Here is a 25,264-nt window from a genome sequence, read left to right as displayed (position 1 = left end):
TATCCAATTTTCCCAGGTGAAAGAAACGTCACATGGAGTATGTGTGTCCATGTCAAATCACATAGCAACAAAGCATAAACTGGAATTTATCTAAACAACTGTTGAATTAGAAGTTCCATTCCACCACAACAAACAAAACTGTGTACCTCATACAGTCTATATTTGCCTATCATATATTTGTTTAAGGACTTTGGACCGAAACACACTTACAATACTGCAAGTTGTTGTTTTTTTTTTTTCAAAGTTTATTTCATTAAATTGCAGATATTGTAGGGATATTTCATTGTAGGTAATGAAGAATTACATTATTTTAAGTAGTCTTTGAACAAGTCATTTTGCAGATGATCCTCCATTTGCAGGTTATCTCTTTGGCCACTAAGAAAGCCTTGACTAAGTTCTACCCAAATACACGTAATTAAGTGTCATTGTCTGAAATTTGGATCTCGTGCAACAGAAATCTAAAATTTCAGGTATTGGTGAAATCTCTTTAACTTGGATACGGTTGCTCCCAAAAATCACCATACAATTAAACATAGAGCTAGACACACAAGAAGTATGAGTTTCTTACCCATGTAGGTAACTAGAACAGTCGGTATTTCTGTAGTGTACTGTTGATATTTCCTGTTTGTTAATCTGCAGGAAACATCCCAGCTATGAATTAATTCCTGCCCAGTGAAGGGCTGGACCAATTATTGAAGTCATATAGCATAAAAAACACAGGATCAGCCAGCGATTTCTCTTTCTGCAGTGAAACAACAAACATCCAACATACTGCAAAATATTGCAAATCTCTTTGTGTAGGGTATCTTTTCCACACCTTTGGGGCTGAAATAATAACTTTTGGCTAATATCTTACTTTCAGTTCTCAGAGGCAAATGCTTCTGCGATCTCTCTATATAATGGAAGTTATTACTGGGTTTTCATCGCCAGAGACAAGGTGTGTCCTTTGCAGCTTTATCAAAGGTATCTACAAAACGCACTTGTCATGTTAGCCTTACACTGGAGTTGCATTTTGAATAATTAGCTATAGAAAACATCTTGTATTAAGTCAAAATAAAAAAATCTGCATTTTAATATGTAAGCACATGTAAGCACATGTAAGCATAATTCTGCCCTTGTATGTTTATTTCATATCTTCAATGAAATGTATTTCCAACAGAAAAAATAGGGGTCGATTTTGTAACTGAAGACACGATCACAATGAAGATGTATAAAGCAAACAATAAGGCAATTTCAATATCTTGCATTTCCTAGTTTTCAAGTGTTTAGCTTTACAATCAGATAACTTGCTTTTAACTCAGATTATTTTAAAGACTGATCAGCACTTTATTCTATAAACAGATTATTCCCACAGAGAGTAAAGGGATGATTGTAGAGTACAATGCTATTCACTAAATAGAGCCCCAGGTAATTAGATATGTGGAACAAAATATTTAATCACTGATATTTAACCTGTGCTTGTGAAGCTGAAAGCATCGCTACAGAATACATAAAGTGTTTGTAGAAGCATGGATATCTACAAGAATAACTGAGCATTTTTATGCAAAACTACCTTGCAGGCCATAAAAGTATTTTATTCTATAAATAAATTGAGTTACGACAGGAAAAATCACTATCAGCAAAATATCTGCAAGCAAAGTACAGTTCTATACATCCACTATAATATTCTTTACAGCCATTTGTTAATGGCATCTCTCACCATCCATGCAAGGAAGTGATGGGTGCTTTTAATCCAAGTTTTGCAGACTGGGAGAGTGTATCTATACTAGGAACATTTACATAGCAGATGAGTAAAGACACTGGCTGAGTGCTCCTAATAGCAAAGCAACTATCACAACAGAATTTCATCTCAGGTCCCCATAAAGCACCAACATCATCTTTCAGAGTAAACTCAGCTTCACCGGAAAAAAACCACAAAGTTTGTCTGTAAATTTCTTCCTGATTTTAAACTTAATTACCTGAAAAATCAAGATTTCATACCAGAAGGTGAACGAATGATTCAGTTGTGCATAATGAAGAGTTAAAACAAATTACTTCTATCATTCCTACCATTCCAAATTGCATTGCTGAGTTCTAGAACTAATTACTTAAGAAAAAAAGAAAAAAAAACCACAAAAAAAATAAATTTGTGAAAGCCACTTGCAGCACTTAGAGTTATCCTGCACATAACTAAACACTGCAGTATTTTGAAAAGGAAATTATTTCTTCCTTACAATTCCGTACTAATATAAAATTGTGTTTGTTCCTAATCTGGGGGAACATTTTTCAATGCCTTCTGGCATATTAAGAAGTTCTTTTTTTACATGGACACTTGCTCAGTGGGGCAAGGACAATGAAGTGGTGTCAGAGCTTATAATTTAAAAGGAAGATAAATGACCACATCTGATATCACGCATGGTTTCTTTGTGATATCTTACTGTTCCCCTTTGTATAGCTTAATACGATCATGTATTACATTTTATTTTATATAATTTTTACAATCAGGCCTTGACAGTGATGACTCATTCCGCTGAGTATGTGTTTAATCAGAAATTATTTTATGCAGATTCATCCTTGCACTCAGGATCTAAATGATACAGGACTGATACTCATTTTGCTGAAATTACACTGGTGCAAAGAAGGATGAAATTGGGTACCTAATGATTTCCAAAGACATTTAGAGCATATCCTGAGACATACTCTTAGTCATGTAACAAACCAATTAATCCTTCATGTATTTCTAATCAGTTAAGAGTGACTATAAGGACCAGATTCTGCTTTCAGTTACCGCAAAACTTTTCCCCCTGTGCATGGTATAGTGAAAACTCCTTAAGACATGTTCCTGCACATATTAGCAATCCTCTCCCATCCTATATATCTGCCCACATAATCTAAAATACATTCACAACAGATAAAAGTCTAATCCAAGAAGATGCTAAGGCAAGAGAACTGGCTTGGTAAGTAACAAAAAAAGATTAGTAAGGACTACACTGTTGTAAGGACTAACTGCTGCTGTTACTGTTTGTGGCAAGGCAAGATAATTGCAATGAAAACTTTGTTACTTCTGCTTGAAATCTTAACAGCCTTGGTGATTATCAGGTAATTAGTGATAGCTAACGATCATCTTAGGTATGCTACTAGTCCATAAAAGGAAATAAATTGATGCCAGACCACCTAAGTAGCACTAATTAGGTACTTTTATGACCATCTTTCCTACAGAAGCAGGACACCTTACAACATGCAACACATTTATTCAAGTAGGATGACAACTGGGGTGTCGTTCCCATTTTAGAAATGGGAACAGAAGGAATAAAGCGAGCAGTAGCCAGTGCTGCGAAAGAAGGGGCTAATCAACTCAAGTGTCATGAGCCTGTGCATAGTATTGTGTCCACCTATTGCTTCTGTTTTAATTAGAAAGTACAAAAAAAAAAGAAAAAAAACCCAACTTGGGCATCTACAGCTCCGAGCGATTTCAGCAGCAAGAACAACCATGTGCAGTGTGGCGAAGGAGTGCCATGAGCACGCAGCACTGGCATGAGTCAGAGATGCTGGCTTCTTTTCACGATACTGTCTGCAGATTTTTGCTGACTCCTGTTAGTTTCTAAAAATGCTGTTAAGCTTATGTTTTACAATCTGTGTACATCCAAGAAGGATAGATGATGGGGATTAACTTCTTCTAACTCCTCAGATTTCAAGTTACCAAAAGAAGCCGATATGATGGTACATTTCCTACAAGGATTCCATTAAAAAAAACCTTTGAGAACCAGGTGAACCAGGGGGTATTACCTATCCCGGAAAGGTTTAAGGTAGTTTCTGAGGTAAAGCAGGAATAGAGCAAACACACATCTTAATAAACAAGGCTTACTAGCTTAACAACACTTTTCAACTACAGAGGACTTCAGAGGCATTAGCTAACAAATTAATCTTGACAATAAACCCTTGCCTGACTAAATGGTAAGATACTGCAGTTTCCCACTTTACTGAGAGAAATCAGTGTGGAAAATTAAGGTACAAAACTTAAGAAATAATGCAAGACAGATAAAGGGAGGCAGATAATGATAGACACATATAATGATAAAGAGCTCAGCCAGGATACACACAATTCAGGAGGTACATTATAGAAGACAAAATCAGAATATTTCTGGTTAAATAAAGGTAAATTTAAAAGCCTATTACCTCTTCTATTTGTATTCTTTTCTTTTTTTTATATAATTGGTGCCACTGAATTCATTTACGAGAGGCATTTCAAATCAAGAACTACTTGCTGCCTTAGGAAATATACACACAGCTGCATCCACCCTAACGAAGGATAACTTTCCATAAAAGATGATGATGCAAGAAAGCTCATTGCTCACTTCACTCAGTTTCCACCTTCTCTTGCCATGCATTCCTACATGTATGTCTCTTCACTGTAACCTCCCTTAGAAAAAAAATTAAAAATCTAATGGACTTGTTACGTAAAAAGAATAACATTACATACGCATGTGAAACCACCACATTTATGGATTAAACTCACAAAACAGATATCAACATCTCTCACAGGGCAGAGCACTCTGAAAGTAGACAGTATTGCCTCCAAGTGTAGGGCTGTACTTAGGATCCACGGATCCACAAGCCCTCTACCAAACAGACTATTCAAATCCACCCTAGGGGAAAGTGATTAATGTGTGAATTTGTTCAGCTATTTACAAAATAAACAATTTTTTCCACTAGTCCACATCAGAATACCATAAATCAAAACTTGTCTGTTGAATGTATCCCTCAACATTTTGACTAGTCTAATGGGATATTGGACCAAGTTATGCCGGAGTAAGTTATTCACCCATAAGAGTGGGGCAAGGAATAGTAGAAACCTGAACACTGTAACTCATACACCTAGTCATTTCTCTTTCATTACTCTCCTCCTTCCTGCAGTATCAATAAACACAATCCTTCCAGCTCAGAGTGCAAAATGTTTCACTTAATAATCTTCGACAGAACAGCCCCTGTGACTCAGTTTCCTCCTATGGAAAAGGTCTGAATTTCTAATTGCGAGTCAATACAACCCAGGAGTAGCAAATTTCTACTCACTCCAAGAAAGAAGGAAATTTCCCTTTTACAGGTTTGTTTAAGACTACCTTAGTGCAGGAAGAAAAATGCAGCACAATATTAAAAGTGACACCTGAGAAAAATGGCATGTCTTGATTTCACCCTTAGTCCTGCCACCCTTACCCAGAGAACTTTTACAACTTTATTTTTATGCCTATTTGAAAGATTTAGTCTGTGCTTTGCAAAATATAACAAAAATCCCAGTAAAGATAAGGGAGGGAGTGATTATATCGCTGGGGAACATTTTAAGCTTTTAGACCAGTCTAGTGAGGAGCTGCACAGAGGGGACAGGAGCACCCGAGTCGTCTAGATGAACCAAGCTTAGTTTTTCTCCTTTAAATAAAAATTAACACAATTTATCATCTGATTGCTACAAAAACTAGCCTGTAGACTCAGCAACTCCCTCATGTTCTTATTTAGTTCACAAATCAGGTCAAAAGTGAATCAGAATTTACTACAAAGGATAAATTTGAGAGTCTTTGCTTGCAGACTTCAACTGAAGCTTTGTATGCGTAAGGGCTGAGAAAAGGACCACTGATCCAATATATACCTCCATGTTAAAGATAATGATTACTGTACAAAAAATTATTTTTGGCCCATATGATCCATAGGACACATTCTTTAAAAAAAAAAATATCTTCTTTCTGCATTCCTTGTTCAACACTCTTGGCTCTGGAGAAACAGAAGAAATTTCCAAAATGAAAAATACTTACATCACGATGTAGAAAATCTGTTACAAAGTCAGACTACAGCTCCTGTCCTGACCAACTCTCAAATGAGAGGGAGTGAGAATGTAATTTTAAAATAGGGTGAAAAATCCAATAAAATCTTTTTTTATAATAGTCAGCAATATTGTAACTTCACATTCATATTCGATGGGTATTTTAGGCCTGCCTCAGATTAAAAGAAAAAGTCTGATTTTGAATTACTGTAATTAACTCCAAAAGCTTGCTGATTTGTTGATGCAAAATAATGTCAATCTTTTTCACAAACTTGTTAGAATCTTTGTAAATAAATAGCAGAAATTACACAAGGAACAGAAATTCAGCTCTTCGTCATTGGTTTGCTGTTGGCACGCAGAGAAAGGTGCTGTAAGGAGGGACACAATCGAAAGACCACGGTCTTTTCCCTACCATCACTACTGTAACATCACCAAACGGTGAGCCACAATCTTGTCACAGGGTGCGTGTGAAAGAGGGAGCATATTCTACATTTCACCCTGAAAACTTATTAAGTCTGGGAGGAAGAAAGGTGTGAAACATTGAGTTTGCTTAGAAGCAGAGCAGGTCAAAAATAGTTTGGAAAGCACTGGAGAAGGCAAAGACAAATCCCTCTTGAGCTGAATAGCTGCACGCATGCGTCATTAATTTTCAGCTATTAAAAAGTGCTGAGGCATATTTTGAAAATTTTCACTCTTGCATTGAATTTTTTTTTCTGAGAATATCAACGGGACTTTTTAATTTCAGCAGCATAGTCTGGCCCTAAATTGAGAACAGCCAACCCATGAACATCACCAAAGTATAAATTCAGTTGAGAGTGATTTCACTACCAGGGTTACATATTCGCACCTTAAACATGACCCACTCCAGCATCACTACTGTGTGCATTACACAGTAGTGCCCAACATAAAAATCGTATTCTGCAAACAATATTGATTCCAGTTCTATTTTACTATTGGAAATCAGGAGGGAAAGAAGAATCACAAGACACTAACAGCAATGACCGATTTGCTACAGTAAGCAGTGGCACAATTGATGCAAAACCCGGCTCTTGGGCTGATACTGCAGAACAGAGCATTACCCAAAACACGCCTGAGAAAAGTTGAGAAAGATAAATAATTCAAAGCCTCAATCTCAAATACAATTCATTTTGGTATTAATTGATACCTGTCTTGCAGCCGGTGCAGATGGGATGAAAAAGCTGATGCAGGAATGGGCTAAGAGTGATCTACGCCACAACACACAGGCGCTGCCGGGGTTGGGGCATGAACGCTGTTATTGTTTCGTACTTATGTTCTGTGTATTTTCAAGGTGCTGGATATGTTTTACCTGGACATCAAGGACACTGAGCTGTCACTCCTTCTTTCAAGAAGTCTGATTCAGCATTCATAAAAGACATAAATAAAGGATGGCATCTGGCTTTACCAAATTATAGCTACGGTCCAACAATTTTATTCCAGGGTTACGTTCTGGTAAATCTTTTCTTCTGTAAAAGCAGATATTTTAACAAGGCACTAGAAAACAACATTTTCTGTAATCCGTAATATCAGCTTTTGTCACTAAGGTCTTTATAAGCACTCTGAGCACAACATGCATCCCAAGCATAGAGCGATCAAAAGCTCCTGTATTGCTGCAAAGAAGTACAAAACAGTCTGGGGCTCAATTCTGCTTCTACTATGTTCAATAACAGAGAGAATGAGTCATTTTTCTCTTAAACTACTAAAATGCTCCTAAACTGCAACCTCTATCTTGCAGAGGTGTAGGTCAAACCTTGGTCTAGGAGATAATGCTACCTTGGGTAAAGAATTCTCACAGAAGGGAAGAATAAAGGCATAAGCATGTCAGATCACAGCTATCAGTGGGCAACTGCAGTCTATTCTGTTTCTTTGTTACAAAAGATTAAAGTAATAACAATTTGACCGTGCTTCCATCAATTTAAAATGCTCCGCTAGATAAATATTTTTAAGATCTGTACAACAGGCCTCCTATTTAACAATGAATACATTTCAGACTAATACGCTGCCAAGCTCCAGCTCTCTTTCTAGCAGCTGAATTCTTGGATAAAATCATTTTGCAGGGTATGAGCAATGCAGTTCTGAAAATAGCATCACTGCAAAATGAAAGATGGCAGGAAACTCTACAATGCTGATTTATTTCAATGAAATTTCGTCTCTTATAATCAGTATCTATTTTTATGTTTTCAGCTGTATTTTCATACTTACTAAAAGGTAAATGTATAGAATTTGTTAATATTGAGGCCCCAACATAAATATCTAATAGGGAAACAAAAGAAGGAAAACAGAATTAAAAAAAATACCCATTCACAATTTACATCGTAAAATACATAAAAGAAGAAAATTCTTTGTGGATCCAAATAATCTGCATTTACCACAACCACATGTATGGAGACACTCACAAAAAGAAACCAACACCAATCAACAAGCTGTTTCCCGCTTGTCTTTAAGAATGTTTCTACTACAAGAATGGGCTGGAACGATATTTTTTAAAATATCGGTGGGTTTATACATCTTGCGTAACGCTCCGTATTCAGACACGCACTGCTGAGAAAACACTAAGAGGTGATGTTGCACTTCCTTGATTCTATGTAGATTACATCTTTTGGCTTTCTTTCCAGTTCACCGATATGAAGGTACACTCCAGCAGGTTATGTTTTTCCTAATATTGAAGATTTTTCAGTAGTTTGGAAAACACAATTTTCAAATGAGGAGTCTGATATTTTACAACCCGTTGACACAGATGTCTCTTCTAATTAACATCAGCAATAAAATTGGCATTCTTCTGTCAGAGATTTTATGGTAAAAATTAGATTATATGTATATGAGAGGTGTCAAAACCTGTCAAAGTCTCACAGTAGAAACATTAAAAGAACACATCATAAATATCTTCTGCCTACATTCGGTCACTGATTTCATATAGCAAGCAATGTTGTGTACCAAGCCCAGCTACAATCTCAGCAAGACCTACACTTGTTAGGTCCATGTGCAGAAACCAAAAATACAAATGTCCCAGTTGTTCAAGCCCTAATTCATATGACTCATACAGACTTCCCTGACTTGTCCTAATGACACCAAAACAGTAAGGACGATTCATGCCAATAAAAAATGGGAATATACAACTTCTTTTCTAAAAATGTCCTGCCTGTATGCATATATATATATATATGTTCATATGTGTATTATTTTTATCCTCTGTATATTATTTTTATCCTCAGATGTTTTACACCAATTTATCTAAGTAGTAGATCTGTCTTGAATATAATGTATAATTTAATCTCTACATACAGAACAGGTGACCGAGAAGGAAAAAAGGAAAAAAATAAAGGAAAGAGAAAATGAGTGGGGAAGGAAAATTAGAGAAAATAAAATAAAAACATACATTAAGCTATATCTAGAATTATGTAATTACAGAAACAGTCCCATTGATACTGAAAAGCTTCATTTGTAGGTTTATCAAAAATAAAGTACCTGGTTTGTTTTGTTGGTTGTTTTTTCTTTTTTAATGAGTACATACAGGTCTATCATCAGAAAGCAGTACGTACATCTTTATATTGTACGTAAAAATATCAACATTGCTAAGAAATACTGTGTCAAAAGTATGCTTAAGAATTACAACATATTTTTAAACTCAAGACTATGTGGTTTGATGCAGTAGAGACAAAAGAACAGAAATAAGGTGAGTCCTATGCTCCCTTTATTAGGAAACATACAAATAACTTAGAGTCACAGAATCATAGAATGGTTAGGGTTGAATCATAGAATGGTTAAATACTATTTACTTTTTACTATTACTATTTACTTAATAGTATTTTCTTCCCCAAGTCTGTATAGATACACATGATAAATATATATGGCTACAAAAAAAAAAAAAAGAAATGTTTTGCGTACTGTGCTAGCAGCAGTGTAGTTATAGTGACAGGAGTACTATGTACAACAATATTCTCATATAAGTGCAAAATATCTGCTATGCTCCACGTATAATTGAAATATTTGGAGTTGCTATGTTAAAAGTAAGAGCATGATAGCCTGTACCAACATGTAATAGATCCCTAATACAGGATACAATGAAAATGATGATACATTTTAATCAATCCTAATATGTATCAATCAGTAGCTAAGCCTTGCAGCTAAAGATCAAGACATAATTACTGCTACACTTAAATAGTTCATTAAAGAAAAGTCTTTAATATTTGCAGTGAAATATTCCAAGACAGGAAGCAACAAATGTGATTATACCACCTGCTCAGATTTTCAATGAAAAATTAAGGCTCCCTTTTCATACAGCACTTGAAATCCTCTCTGCATTGCTGGTTAAATATACCAGAGCCTATTTGCCTTGTCAGAGAAGTAAAATTAATCAAATGACTGAGATTCCATGAAACAGGCATTGCTTAAACCTTCAGCATCTTTTGCTAAAAATGTTTCATACTTGTATACTAGTGTATTGGTAATAAGGACTTCTGAATATTTTAGTAAAAGCACATGGTAAAATATTTACTGATGCAGAAGGAACAGATGACTGAAGGAAAAGTAATTTGTACAATAATGAGTTGTTGACCAAATAATGAACTATATAGCCCTAAATATGCATGTTTTTCATACAACAGCTGGGAAATACTGCTTCCTCAGACCAACTTTTTAACTAAAAGAAAAAGAGACTGAAAATAAAGCAGGTAGCTAAGAACATAGTATCAGCAAACCTTCAGTTCTTCCATTATTAATATCCTTTCTTTCCTTTATTCTCTTCTCTTATGTTTTTTTTTCCTATTTCAGTATTCTTAAAATATAAAATTTTTCACATTAAGGGCATTTGCATCACTTCTCTTTGTTCTTCCCCATTTGAAATCTATAGTAGGAAACAAAACACCGCTGACAAGTCTTAAAAAAGAATCGAAAAATTCTTTTCTCTTTCACCTGTTACATCATTACTTTTTGCAAAGCAGCTCTCCCTGCATCAACCTGTTGTGCTGTCTTCTAAATGAACTAAGCCTTATTTGCCCTTTGATTTAATTTCAAAGGCGAAACATTACTATGAAGGATGGACAGGCGCTGTAGATTGTTTCTACAATATTTCACTGGAATAATAATGAGAAAAAAAAGGCCAACAGCAAGCAGATTGTGTAGAATGTGGAAATGCTATTGACTAACATAATATTCTGAATTACTTAATCATAGGTACAGTTATAATTAAAGTTATATTATATATGATGTTTTCCTGTTGACAATTCCTATTATTGTGACTGGCAGTAAAGGTAAATTCTGAAGGGAATTAGAAAACATGGACTGAGGGACAAAAACAGTTTTACAGAAACATCACATGATGTTATGCTAAAAAGTGATCTAGACTTCTCTTTGAAATTATACAATATTCTTTTTATACACTATTCTTTTAATTTCACTAGGCTCTGTATTTCTTTCTCTTTTAAAACTATTAAAAATGTCTGTAGAGGATACATTGTAATTACTTGTGTATCATAACCTTATCAGCTCAGGAAGAAACAGCAAACACAGGAGCTCAAACACAAGAAAAGCAGTGACTTAAAAAGCCCTGGCTTTGTATTTTGTCACTCTTGCTTCTGCAAGGCACATCTTTATGAACTGCAACACGAGAATATGTTAAAAGATAATCTTTCCGTCAACGAAAAGCTATATTTATTTAACTTAGAAGACATTAAGTGGTTATTTCACACTTATCTTTGTATTCCTTTCTTTCATTTAACAGTGCGAGCATCCCTTTGAGTCTTTCATAATGGAACCGATACTCAGAACTGAATCCAATTATAACAGCCTACCAGCAGCCCTAATTGGTGAAAACGCATTGCTGGGAATTGCTGTAAACTCATCCTTCTGCACAGGATGAAGGAGGGCAACAAATTCTATCCAGCCTTAAACAATAGGGAAGACTGCCATTAGCACTGTTTTTCTTATGTAAAATGCATTAAAGTGAGTCATCCACTTAAAAGTTACCTACTGGTAGCTTTCACCTAGATTCAGGGACTAAGGTAAGTGTTTCAAAAAAAAAAAAAAAATAAGGCGAGGAAGAAAGAAGAAGGAAGAAAACACGGTCATTAGTCCATAGTGTTTTGGTGCGGGTGGTTTGTTGGTTTTTTTTGGTTTTTTTCCCCCAATCTGTAGGCGAATCTCAAATGTGATGTAGTGGCTTATTGCTGCCTTTCTTGTATCTCATGCTTTCATGATGTGATCTTTGCACTGCTCCGGGCAACACTTTCACATCACTAAGTACGCAGTGCTTTAAAGATTTCTATCTCACGGCCACGCAAAACACGAAGCTGCTTGCACCGAGAGCATCCAGCCGCTCTCGCGAAGGTGATTTTTGAGAAGTAACGCTTGCAAGGCCAGCCCTGAAGGAAGCAGTTCTTTCAGCCGTGTTGCCTGAAGCCCGCTAAAGCCCCTCCGCTCTGGCACACGCGTGGGCACACGCAACGGCCCACCAGCAACAGCGGCCGGAAAACAAATCCCGCCGCTGTCAAAATGTTCCCGGGGTGCCCTGGGACGCATCCAGCTGGGAGGGAGCTCCAACACAGGCTCAAAACTCAAAAGCAACGCTCGCCTGCCTGCTCCACACGCCTGCCGCGGAAAGGCAAGAAAATCTGCCTTTTGCGTGAATTTTAATAGAAGTGCGAAAGTTTTTTGTTTTTTTTTTAAATAGTGTTAAAACTCCAGCGGGCTGAAATAACCTTTGGGGGATGAGGGGGCGGGCTCTGTGTAACTCGAAACTTTCGTCTGGGCATGGCCGCGCCGCCCGCGGTTTATTTCCAGCCAGGATCCACTCGGGAGTGGGGCTCTGGTACTCGGGAGCGGGGCTCTGGCTCTCGGACGAAGCCTTTACCGGCCGCGGCCGCGCTCTCCCCCGACCGCCCCGGAGGGACCCTCCCCTGTCGTCACTCTTTCCCACAGCAAAAGCAGCCGAAATCCTGTAATTTTACCTCACTTTCCGCCCGGACTTGACTTGATTTTCCCTTTGTATTTTCGCCGGCGCCGCGCTCTCCCCCGCCCTGGCCGTGCCCCCTGCCCACTCCCCCCCTCCCCACGCGGGACTTACGTGGTGGCCGAAGGGAAGGGTCCCTCCGAGGAGTGGTTCATCACCAGCGACTGGAAAAGTGTCAGGCTGAAGACCAGCAGCCAGCCAGCAGCCATCTTCCTGATCGAAGATCGATCCCCCTTCCCCAAGTCGGCGAGACGGCAATAATAATAAATTCAATTATTGCGTGTGTGTGATGGTGGTGGCGGCGCGGGGGGGGTGTTGTTTTTTAAAGCCTCCTCCTCTCCACCCCCCCCCCCACCCGCCCCCTCGCAGGAGGCGCTGCCCAGAGATGTGCGGAGAAGCGGGAGCGCGGCCGAGGGTGGGAAGGAGGAGGAGAAACGATGGAGATCTGTGGGTGGAGAGGGGGAAGAGGAGAAAAAGCGAGCCAGATACTCCACTCTCTGCTACTCCAGCAGCAGCTCCAGCTCCATCCGATCCGCCGCCATCAGGGCTACTTTTGTAATGGATCTCCGCTCGCCCGGGGGTGTGTGTCTGTCCGTCCCTGATTTATCCCCCGATCGCAGAGCAAGAGGAGGAGGGGAGAGGCAGGCGGGGTGGGGGCTCCGCAAGGCAGAAAGGGAGAGAGTTGGGAGACGGGCAGATCGCTGCCAGCTCCTGCCTTCCCCGCCGGGAAGTCGGGGCGGGGAGCCGGGGAGGGCGCCGGGCCCTGTGGCGGCCCCGCTCCTTACAAGGCAGCCGAGCACTCCCCGGGCCGGGCTGGGCTGGGCTGGGTTCAGCTGGGCTGGGCCGGGCCGGGTTGAGCTGAGCTGAGCTGGGGCGGGCCGGGCCGCCCCCGCGGGAGCTGGGTTCCCGCCCCGCCCCGCGCCGCCCTCCGCGGGGCTGCGTGCCGCACCGCCCGGCCGCTATTTTTAAAACCGATTCGTGCCTTCTTTTAATTCCTCCCCTCCTCCCGTTTAAGCAGCAGCTGCGCATAGCCCATGTGCCACCAGCCTGGGCTGCATGTATATATGTATATGTAAATGTCGCTTTTTCCGCCGCTGGCTGTAGCAGCGCGCCCGCGGAGCATCGCGGAGGCGGCGGAGCAGCGCGGCCGCCCTCGCCCCCCGCAGAGTCCCGTCCCCGCAGCACTTCTGGGACGCGGGTCCCTGGGGTACGGCCGGGAGCCCTCGGCTCCGTCCCCGCCCCAGCCGCATCTCCAACCTGGATGCCACTTTCAGATTCCTTTGAAAATTCAGAGGGAAAACTCCCTCTCCCGTCCTTTATTTCACCCGTGTTCACATATACCAGTCTCTGTGGCAACTATACATTCTCTGTACAAATGGAGAACGTAACCCAGGGAAATATTTCTTAGCTTAACTAAAGCAGTTAGCTTAACTAAAGCAGTTAAAAGTTCTGTAGCAATTTTGATTTCCTTTCCTATTTATAGGTTGTTATTTTTGTTTGTTGGTTTTTTCCTTTCTTTTTATATGCATGTATATTTTTATTTAATTAATTAAATATAGTTATGTAATTATATTTATATTTTTATATCTTTATTTAGTCCAACAGGTGAAAATGAAATAGCAGACTCAGTATTCATGTTGTTTTCACACCCTTTGTATTTAAGGGTCACAGCACCTTCATACAATCATAGAACCATAGAATCACAGAATAGTTTGGGTTGAAGGGACCTTTAAAGATCATCAGTCCAAGCCCCCTGCAAGGAGCAGGGACATCTTTAACCAGATCAGGTTGCTCAGAGCCCGGTCCAACCTGGCCTTGAATGTTTCCAGGGATGAAGCAAAGTCACCTTAAATGTATTAACTCACAACGGTTTCTATAAACTGGAAAAGTGCTCATCTCTGTTTTAAAGGTGGTGAAAGAACCAAAGCTGAGATCCACAAATGAAGAATTGAGTGTTCACATTGCCCAGGCTCCAAGCCAGCACGATATTTCAGTTGCAATCTGTGAAGCATGCAGTCACTCATCTACATTGTTTCTGGGTGGGAGCTGGCACTTTGGAGCTGGTGGGAAGAACTCCCAGTTGTCTTCACCTACCCACCTACTTGTAGGTACATAGGATTCAGGGTTTGGATGCAAGTCCAAAACAGCAATTTATAAAATGACACTGCAGCCCGTAGTCTCAAACAGTGTGAAGAGGACCTACAGCCCAGGTTCTGTAGGTCACCATAGGCTTTACGGTTCTGCCATATCAGTAGCAACACTTCAGATACTCAGTTATAACTGCTCGTCCAAGCAGCTCTGCTTTCCTACAGGGATGTAGAGGAACCGATGGCCTCTGCTGCAAGGTACGAGTCATGGCTGTGTGACACAGGGGTCCTGCTTCACATTGGATGTATCAAGATGAGAGCCAGAGTGGAGAGAAGACGCCTGGGAATGGGGTAAAGATTTGGACAAATGCACAGAGGAAAGAGGCTGGAAATGTGGAGTAGTTCCAGTTGTAGAAGGCCATGACAAATTTACTTCTTACAGTGTCATTTAAGACATCTCCTCACTCCTGGGGCCCCACACTGTGTAAAGGTAGCATTATCCAGTACCAAGAGGACATCAATTCAGTTATGAACATGAATATTCCCAAAAAACTACTGGTTCTGCTCCTTGATAGGACTCAAGGTCTGCACAAGTTCATGACTAAACTCTGCTCAGATCCACAAACTAGATGTTCTTCTGGTAGTGGTGCCCCAAAACACCAAAAAACTTCGCAGTGGGCAACACAGTGATGGATTAACACTCAGGCAATACCTCTTCAGGATAAAGGATGGCAGTGCCCTGCCTGGCTCCTTCCCTACCTGAAGGACCCAGCACTTGGCCATGTAATCTCTGCTCAACAGGAAAGCAATTCCCAGCTGTGCTTCCCCCAGAGGCTCACACACTGCTCACTAAGCCATGGGCACTGAGCAGGGAAAGAGTGGCTCTTCCACTGAAGTGGGGAAGCGGAAAAGGATGCACACCTTGGTCAGGGCAAGAGGGTGAAAATGACTGTGCAAACCCACATGGCACATGGTTTCAGTAGGCAAGACTACTCTCCCTCAGATGTTCTCTTTCAATATGATGTACACGAGACAAAGGAAGAGCAAAGAATGGTAACGTAAAATAATAAATAGAAAAGAATAGGGTTACACAGGAATGTTTCTTTCATCATTAGTATAATTTCCTGTAAGCCTACATTTCTGATGCTGCATCCATCATTTATAGAGCTCCTTAGGGCAATAATTACTGCTACTAATTCCAACAACAACAACACGTAGCTAGCAATGCAACGGTGCAATGCATGGGTGGGTTGGCACCCCACGTAATGCTGTAACGTCCGTATTGTGACTGTTTCATCAGTACTAATACACTGTAACAATGGCTGATGTGAAAAAGATGCTAGAGAAAATGCCACTTCATTTTAAAATAGCCAGGTTTGAAGCGTCAGATCTACAGTGCTGTTTACAACTGTATAACAAGACTCTCTGCAAGGTAATCCTCCAGGGAATGGCACTTAGGTGCAAGTGAATGCCCATGGAGCCCACTGAAACTCAGGGATGAGGGAGAAGAGAAAGGTTGTCTGCAGGCATCTGCGGCACGGAGGAGAAATACCCAGGATAGCTCTAGACAAGCTGGGTGAGGTGTTGTGGAGCAGCCAGGGCTGGAAGACGGAGCTCAGCAAGGGCCACCTGTGTGGCATTCACAGGAAGACTCAGATCTGTGATACGCAACTCAGGTTCTGCCTGCAAGCTTTACATGATTTACAAGCAAGCTTGGACAGGAGCCTAGTTTTGAGAAATGTTGGACTCGAGCAACAGTTTGCCTTCAAAATTGAGGCTTGAAGCTGGGGTTTGAATTTTTGCCTTTTTTTGGAATTTGAAACTTAGGAAGCCAATGCCACCCTGAAGCAGAGGGAAGAAGAAAGTGCAGTAGTTACTCCAGGAGTAATGTGTTATTTACTATTTACTTACCCTTTCATTTCACCTAATTATTTATGGCCTAAAATGCATTTATGTGCCAGGTATTTAATAAAGATGCAGAATGTTTAGAAATGTTGACCTCATCCTACAAACATGTATAGATATCAGTAATCACACTCAAATGAGTTCCCACTAGCTTTGATGGGAAAGTGTGATTGACTTAGAACATAATGCTAGCAGAATTAGGTTTCTGGTATTTCTTCAATCTCCCATAATCCAGGAAAAAAATAAAAAGCACAATCATAGTTTCATCATTAAATTTTAAAAAGCCATTAAAATCTCCTAAGCAATCAATTCCTTTACATTTGATGATTATACTATTTCCCTACGCAGTCACGTTTCAAACAATATTTTAAACATATGGTTTGTGCTTCACAGTAACGTTGCACTGCAGATACTGTTATAATTTATCTGTGTTAAGGTTCCTAAAGATCTATTACAGCTGACAAGTCTTCTTTTTTAAGCACTTAAATATAGACTTGAATGACAAACCACGAAAGTAAATCTTTCTTCATTCTTACTTCATCTCTTTCTAAATTTATTGCCTGTCATATCTGACCGAGACCTTTCTGTGAAGGAGCACAGGAATGACAGGGATTGATATAATGAGAGGGGTCTTGCAAAAAGTTTACTTTGCACCTACTTGGTGGACTTGGCAGTGTTGGGTTTACGGTTGAACTTGGTGATCTTAAAGGTCTTTTCCAACCTAAATGATTCTACTATTCTTTTCTGTGATTCTTCTGAAATTACTGAGAATCTTTCAATTGGCTGCAGTGGTCCGTATTTCAGAAATAAAAATTCCTATTGCAAAAAATATGAAAGTTATTTTGCATCAAAGGCTTCTTCTCAGTTCAGTATATCAGTTAAAAGTAGTAATTCATGATCAAACCTTTCACTTTGATTTCAATTTATGGATATATTATTTGGATTTTCATAAATTATTTATGCTGTCACAAATCCAGTGTGAGAGAGAAATAGCTGTCTCTTAAGCATTTTTCTTTAAAAAACCCCAGATATTAAGTTAGAACCAGATTCACAATTTTATTAATCTGGTTTTATGCTGGTATATAAACTCACTCTTCAGTAATCAGCATTGTCATAAAATGTTTGGAGAACAGTGGCAGTTTAAGATTTAGCATATACAGTGATTGTAGCACTTGTGTGAATGGAAAGCATGCAATGACCAAGTGTCTTTTTTTGTTGTTACATTCAGTAAATCGGTAGTGGCTGTTATTCTCGCTGATGCTAATCTGCTGAGCACACTTCACCCCTGTAGCTGGGGTGACAAGTACTTTGCTGGATGGAACCCCAGATATCATTCAGTTCAGCCAAAATGCGCTTGCTGAAATACTGTAAAAAGTACGACAAGGTCTTAATCCGTGACACAGGGATACCAAAATACCATTTTTTTTCCTGGTGTGTAGTATCTTCTTTATGTCTGCGTGTTACACAGGGCAGGAGGGAATAATCTTACTGAATAATTCTTATCCTATTTGCTTGTGGGGGACTGACTGGAGAGTGCAGGCAGCCTGATCTCAATTTCTAATTTCAGGGGAAAAAAACACTCTTATTGAAGTCTGCACTGGATAGAAATGCAAGATCTGGCCCATTGCAAAGTGAGCTGAATTGTTTTACATATTTGAATTGGATATCACTTTATATTGTAGAAACTTTGTGAGCTCCATCCAGCAGCAAGGCAGTCAACACTGTTTTATTCTCACCCTTGTTTCTATTCATATTTGAATAAGCATGCTGAATCTAGTAGCAAAACTTTCTCTATCTGATAAAATAGTTTATTTTTTTTTCTTTTTATTGTCAGAATTGAGGAAAACATTCATTCTAATTCTAGTAATGAGAGCAGGGATATATGCATTTTCACACTGAAAGTTTTTTTTTTTTTTGGTTGATTTTTTTTGACACTGGTATTAAATCAACAATAATATAAGGATAGTTTAATATTGAAACATGTATTCCAGCATAATAAATATTCTCTTGATGAATACCAAAGAAAACTACCTTAAAATGAAGTGGCAGGCTTGTAAAACTTCATCCATTTAAGGAGCAAGCATAATGCAAAGTTTATTCAATTATCACTGATCCTGATGCATTTATGCAGGACACTGTAGCACTAAGTGGAGATAGTAGTTTGGTTCTGAAAGGTTCTTTGTTATTCTAGTATTATTATTTTTATTCTTCTGAGCTTTTAAGGAAAATGAACTTTTTTTTGTTCAAGAATCACTGTATAGTATTTCACAGTGTATGTTGAAGTGCTCATTGTAAATCTCATATTGATGTTGTGACACTATTCACAGAAAACCATAAATGTCAGTAATCTTGCTGAAGGAAACCCTCAATTATAAATTTTAAACTGTGGTATGTTCTGAGCTTGTAGAGAAATATAACTTCTAAGAATAGTCTTATACAAATAACATATATATTTTATATAAAGATGTGATTAAGTGACAAAATATTTTTGTACAACATTGTCTGTCTTCCACTCAGCCTCTAATCTATTTTAACTTAGTTTATTCTATCCATTCCATAGACTTTAAGCAGATATAATTCTTTCCTGAAACCGAAAATATTTATCTATTTCTTCTTTCACCTCCTAAATCAGACAATTTCTCCCCAAATTTTAACCCTGTGAGATTCATCCTTACACCAGTAGAAGCTTTTCTAAATGTAAGAATGCTACTCTCCTGAAATCTGAGATCTTGCAACTTTATAGGACTAAAACCGGGTACATGGTCCCTCTGGAAGGAGAGGACAGCTGCTCTCTGAGGTGGCAATCAGAATAATCATGGCAAACCACTTCCAGCCCAATGGAGTGAAGCCGCCTCAATATCTCATACCTGCTTAATCCGTCTAACCTAATTAACCAGGTGGCTATGAAAGCTGCATTCAGAAGTTTTGGCTGAGATTTTAATTAGCAATATTCCTGCAAAAGAATGGGTGCTGTCATGCAGTCCAGCCAGAGATGCTGCTTTTGGAAGTTTAACGGGGTGAGCTAAAGCTTAGGGGGAAAGTTATATCTGACGCCCTGCTTTTGGGAACAGTTACTGTTGCCATTCTCCACTGTGTGAGATAAACATGGTCTACCTACAAGGAAAAAAAAATATTTATTTTGTCTTATCAAACAAGTAACAACATTAAGTACGGTGCTTTGAATTAAATGACCATTGTTTAACTGATTTGTGCTCTCAGCTGAGAATAGCAGCCCGAGAGTGCGTGAGCATTGGTATCTTAGGACAAGGTATTGTGCATGAAAGAGAACTGCCTCCAGGAATCTTTTACAGAGTGGTGTTTGCATTCATTGTTGCATCACCAGCTTCCTGATGCTTTTAAGTTTAACAGCGTGGAAAAAACAGTGATCTTGGCTCCATTTGTAGTCAATGGACACAGACCAGCACCTCCAGAGAATGATGCATCCTGTCCCAAAATAGGTGGTTGAGATGATATTGGTCTCCTATTTCACCTGATTTACACACTGTTAGTGAACACAAAAGTAACCCAGAAGGAATATGGAGCAGTGAGGAGATGGGAAAAAAAGGTAAGAATGGAAGATAATAGAGGAGAGAACAAGAAAGTACAAATAAAGAAGGAAGGGTATGCATGTGGAAATGAAGACAAAACAGTAAATTTGTGTCATAAAAAGAAGATTAAATTTCAAAAAGGAAAGGAAAAATGAAGTGGGGAAAAGTAAAGTAAAACAAGAAAACAGGAAAATGAGGAGGAAAAAAAGCTGGTTAGGAAGATCAGATAGTAAGGGGAAGGAAAACAGTGCTGAAAAGGAAGAAGTGCAGGTAAGTGGGAGGGGTTACAAAGAAGAAGGAGAAGGAGAACATGGACAGAGATTTGGTCTACATGTACTGCTGCGTGCATGTCCACTTCTAATGCCTAATCTAACATAATTTGCCCCTAACAGAGATTATTAGCTCAGATGATGGATGCTATGTAGCTTCTGGTTTAGGAGCACAAGACTCACTACTCGTGCTCAGGGTGTGAGCAGGACTCACTTCTATGCGATGCTGTATACTGCCGTCTGATAATACAGGGTCTGCTATACATTTTACGTCAACTGCAGAAATTATATAAGGTAAACTTTAATCTTCTGTGTACATGTATTTTCTAATGAGAGAAGTTGGTGAGATAGATTATATACTTTATGCCAAGTACCCTTAAGAAATATTAAAATAATAAATACATATTTATAATATTTCTTCTCTGATAAAGCCTAAGGGCAGATAGGTTCTCTCATCTCTTTCAGCATTTGCTAAAAATCCTTAATTAGCAGTTCTTAAAAAATTCCTATTCAGCTTTTAAAGTGAAAAGACAAAAGATAAAAACAGCTGTAGGTAAACTTGCACATCTGATCAACCTCAGTCTCTAATTAAAATGAAGGACTGGATTTAAAAGTTACATTTCAAGCTTCTGCTATCATTTTAGCAGTGAGTATTTTTATGTTGTCTGAAAGTGTGAAGTAAAATTTTTGTATGTGCTCATAATATCTGTACGGGTCTAATTCTTTCCAGAATTGTACACCATGAAACTATGCAATAAATATGTAATTTATTCGTACAGGTTAATACCCCCTTTATAGTCCAAACAATTTCACAAGCCATAATATATCAGTAGGGTGATGTTGAGCCCCCTTGTTATGATTGGCTCTGCACAGTCTGCAGTTCCATGTGGAGCAAAAAGGGCAGCTCTTTACAAACTACTCCAAATGCTCGGATTAATTATGTTGCGGAATTCATATTGCACTTGCAGATGTTATTAATTACTATCACTCCTAATTTAATAGCTGTTTCCATAGTAACCATGAGAATTTAAAGAAGGTGTGAAGGGAAGTAAGTTGAGTAGTTGTTTTTTTAATTTTGTTTTTTTAATTTTGTTTTTTTAATTTTTTTTCCTAAGAGGAGGACAAAGACAATCTGGCTATATATATAGCCATATATATATATATATGTATAAAATATAAATACCCACACCCTAAGCAGTACAAGAGAAACAAAAAGAAATGACACAGAGGAATGTGGACATTTTCAGAAGATATCAAGCTACTTAAATAATAAGTTACTTAAGGTAACAATCTGCTCTCACTCAAGCCCTTTAAACTTAATCCTAGTTTGCAATTTTTGGTACAATCTAAAAAATCCAGTGAAGTCAAAGTGTATGCAGTGCAAGTTAATGTGGAGCTATGTGGGTTTCCAGCATCACGGATTTACTAGCTATAAATGTGCTACCAGCGGCACTGATTTAGAACTAAAAGGTTGAAAAACATAGAGCTCTATTACTTGAAAGAATTAAGATTTAATCATAAATTTTATGTCTTAGGTGAATTATAAATTAACTACATGACTGTATCTCCTCAAATTGAAAGACAGCTCATTACATCCACTGCCCAACACATTTACAAGAGCAAAGTGTATCGGCTAACACACTGGGTACCTGTTTTTATTTTTGAGTAAACTTTAAATTCTGTTGTCAGACAACATTTGCTGTTAGTTAAGACGTATTCTGAAAACATCTTAAGTAGAATCTCCTGGTAAAGAGAGATATGTATAGTTTAATATTTCTTATCTTGTCATATGATAAAACAAAGTTAAAATAAAACCAATTACTGATAAATTACAAACTATTGCAATTTGAAACTATTATGGGAAAAAAGCGTAAGAATTATTTTGATATTTCAAGATTATATGTTGCAATAACAGCTAGCAATATTTCCTTTTCAGAAGACTTTTCAGGTATTTCATTACACTTATAACCAATGGTTCTTAAAAATAATTTTAAAAGGAAACAGAGAAAATAGGGTTATTGACATAATTTGTCTTTTGTTAAAAAAAAAGAAACTCCTTTCACTTTGGGAAACTACTAGCCCTATTTCTCTTTAAGTAAACATAATGATCATTTATCATACTGTAACTCTTAAAATGTCATATGAAAATTATAACAATCTGACATCTATTTCAATCAATAGCTGTGATAGGAATTGTGTCTTTAAATGTCCAGTCCCTCCTCCATAGAGTAGAGAAAGCCTTTCCCCCATGCAGATGAGTGACTCCAGGAGTACCACAAAAATTTTCCCCTTTTTATTACAAAGGGAAGCCCGTTGTCAAGTCGCACATGTGCCCATCTGTGCTCTGAGAGTGAAATGGAACCTTTCATTTGTCCTGTGTGCTGTTGAAATCCTGGATTTAGAGTTTAAGTAGGTCAGAAGTGGTGCCCAGTTTGTGACCAGTCTTTTTCAGAAGGGTATGCAGCACCTCAACTGCTTGTATGCATTAGTAGCCCAGTATTTGAAATGGTCATCAAAACATCTACCTAAAGTACAGGATAAGTAACAGTAATCCAGGGTATAATATAATTAAGCATATAAAATTAGAATCCTTAAAATAAAAAAGGCTCTTAATTTTTAAGAGGATAAATCTAGACTGAGAGTTTTCCTTTTATAACACAGACCAATGTTTTCCCAGGGAGCTGGGAAATTCCTGTAGGACCTAAGCATGTTCTGCCTCCCACGCGACACTGCAGCAGAAATCCTCTTTGAGGAGAAAAAGTTCCTTTCCACAAGAGGCTACTGCTATTTTCTCATCTGGCACTGTGGACTGGACACCCACGCACAACAGTCTTGAGGCCGGCTGAACCACATCTTGCATGATGTCCTAGAGAGAAGTCACCTTGCCACCTCCCCAGAGATTTCCTGAGACCAGACTGAGGCACCTGCTAAGAAAAGGCATCAGCAGTAGTAGATGGGATCATTGTTCATTATTCCCTGGAAATAGAGTTCCTTTGTTTCTTTTTGACCTTGGAAACTTCTGCCCTTGTCTGGCCTTTTCTTCTGGCCAGCCTCCCCAGGCCTGCTTTCTAGGCATAAAAAGAGATGAGAGGGAAATCATTTGTGAAAACATGAAAAGTCTTGAGAAAGCATTGAGAGGAGAACATAACCTTGAGAGTACATGGGTAAAGGAGGCAGAAAACCTAATGCAGGGTCAGAAAAATGAAAGGAAAAGGATTAATTAAAATGTACTAAAAGAGTCTTGAAGATCAAAAAGGAATATAAGTGCTAAGTATTTTTCTTTGTAACAGAAGCTCTGCTGAAAATCAATGGGGAAAGCATGGCTTTTATTTGAGTGGCAATTTGCATATTAATATTATGATAGCATTATGCAATAGTATATAAGACAGATTGGGTAAATAAAGGCTGTGACCAAACATTTCAGCTTTTCCCCCACATCTATTCAAAATAAAACTGGCAGAATGTCACACTGTAGGCTTGTCCTTGATTTGTTTCCAGTCGAACGTTAATTGATGTGTTCCCGTGTTTTGATATGTGATTTACAAGCTCTATAACTCAGAGGGTGATTACAGCCAGGCTAGCAATCCAGATGCCAAGCCTCATTTCAGTGAACTGTCCTGGATATTTCACTCTAGAAATCATGGCTTTCTAAATGTGTGGGAGACGATATTAAGCAGTAGCAATCAACAGTGCAGTTTTCTGTTGGTGTAGCGGGAGGCAGTATTTTGAAATAGCTAGTGCATCTGCTTGGTAGCTATTTTTTTCTCAAACTGGAAAAATCTCCAATGTTTCAAACAAAATACCCACAAAATACCCATAAATGTAGACGTCTTCACAAAGAACATTCTGTATTTTTTAAAAATCTGTATTTTTCAAAGCAACCATAACGCATGGAAGAAGAATATGTACAACCAGTAAAAACAAATATTCATTTTCTTCCCTTAGTACCTCAAAAATTGCTTTGCAAAACTCTTGGTAACCTAGAAATTTTTGAATTATAGTTTCATTCCAATACAATCTACAGTGGCTCAACTGTGACCCCTAAATACCGAAGCTGTAATGGAAACGGTGAAAAATTCAAGCCCATTATTGTACTGCTTTGTGTTACTATAATACCGTCTATCCATTTCATGTTTCATCTAGTTTTCTAATATTATTTCATTTGGTGAAAGATGCTTAACAGGAAAATTTTTTAGAAGCACTTTTTTTTTAATAACTCCATAGTGTTAAAGGAGCTGTAGAGAATTTGCGCGTCAAAGAGAAAGTAATGTGATTGTGAGTTTATTTGATTGAAGGCTACTTCCAGTATAGCAGCTTTACAGCTTAATATCCCTTCGTTACTGATCCTTTCAGGTCACACATCAAAATCAGCTAGAAGATGGTATTAGCACTGAGGAGCAGAGTACTAGAAGCTGGGTAAGGCGCATTCCTATAACTGCAGAATGCAAACTGGCACGCTGGCCACGAAACTGTGGAAGCAACCAGCAGCAGCAAATTGTCGTTAGCAAAATATTTAATATATTTAAAACACAAATGATAGTTCATTATTTCATACATTGAACCTTCTGTCTGAAAACTGCGTATAAACATTTTGTTTTATCCAACTTTCTGGGGAGCACCATTACCCTCTATTTACTAATGAGATATGTTGTCATTTCACTGGGATCCTGTGCCAGTGCAATCTTCTATTCAGCATCATCTCA

The 25,264-nt window shown here is 38.6% G+C and overlaps 1 protein-coding gene across 3 annotated transcripts in view; it reads right to left on the bottom strand.

The window, feature by feature from the left end:
• CACNA2D1 (calcium voltage-gated channel auxiliary subunit alpha2delta 1) overlaps positions 1–13,480 on the bottom strand; it is a 405,284-nt gene extending 391,804 nt beyond the window's left edge. For all 3 annotated transcript variants that reach the window (XM_086745696.1, XM_086745707.1, XM_086745713.1), the window contains exon 1: positions 12,867–13,480. In XM_086745696.1, coding sequence (XP_086601822.1) covers positions 12,867–12,961 — 95 coding nt within the window. In that variant the 5' untranslated portion in view covers positions 12,962–13,480. The remainder of the gene's footprint in view (positions 1–12,866) is intronic.
• Between the last annotated feature and the right edge of the window lie 11,784 nt (positions 13,481–25,264).

Source organism: Chlamydotis macqueenii, chromosome 1, assembly GCF_036417535.1.
Source record: "Chlamydotis macqueenii isolate bChlMac1 chromosome 1, bChlMac1.mat, whole genome shotgun sequence".
NCBI lineage: Eukaryota > Metazoa > Chordata > Aves > Otidiformes > Otididae > Chlamydotis > Chlamydotis macqueenii.
The sequence above is the reverse complement of the archived record's forward strand: the minus strand, read 5'-3'. Positions and strand labels throughout refer to the sequence as shown.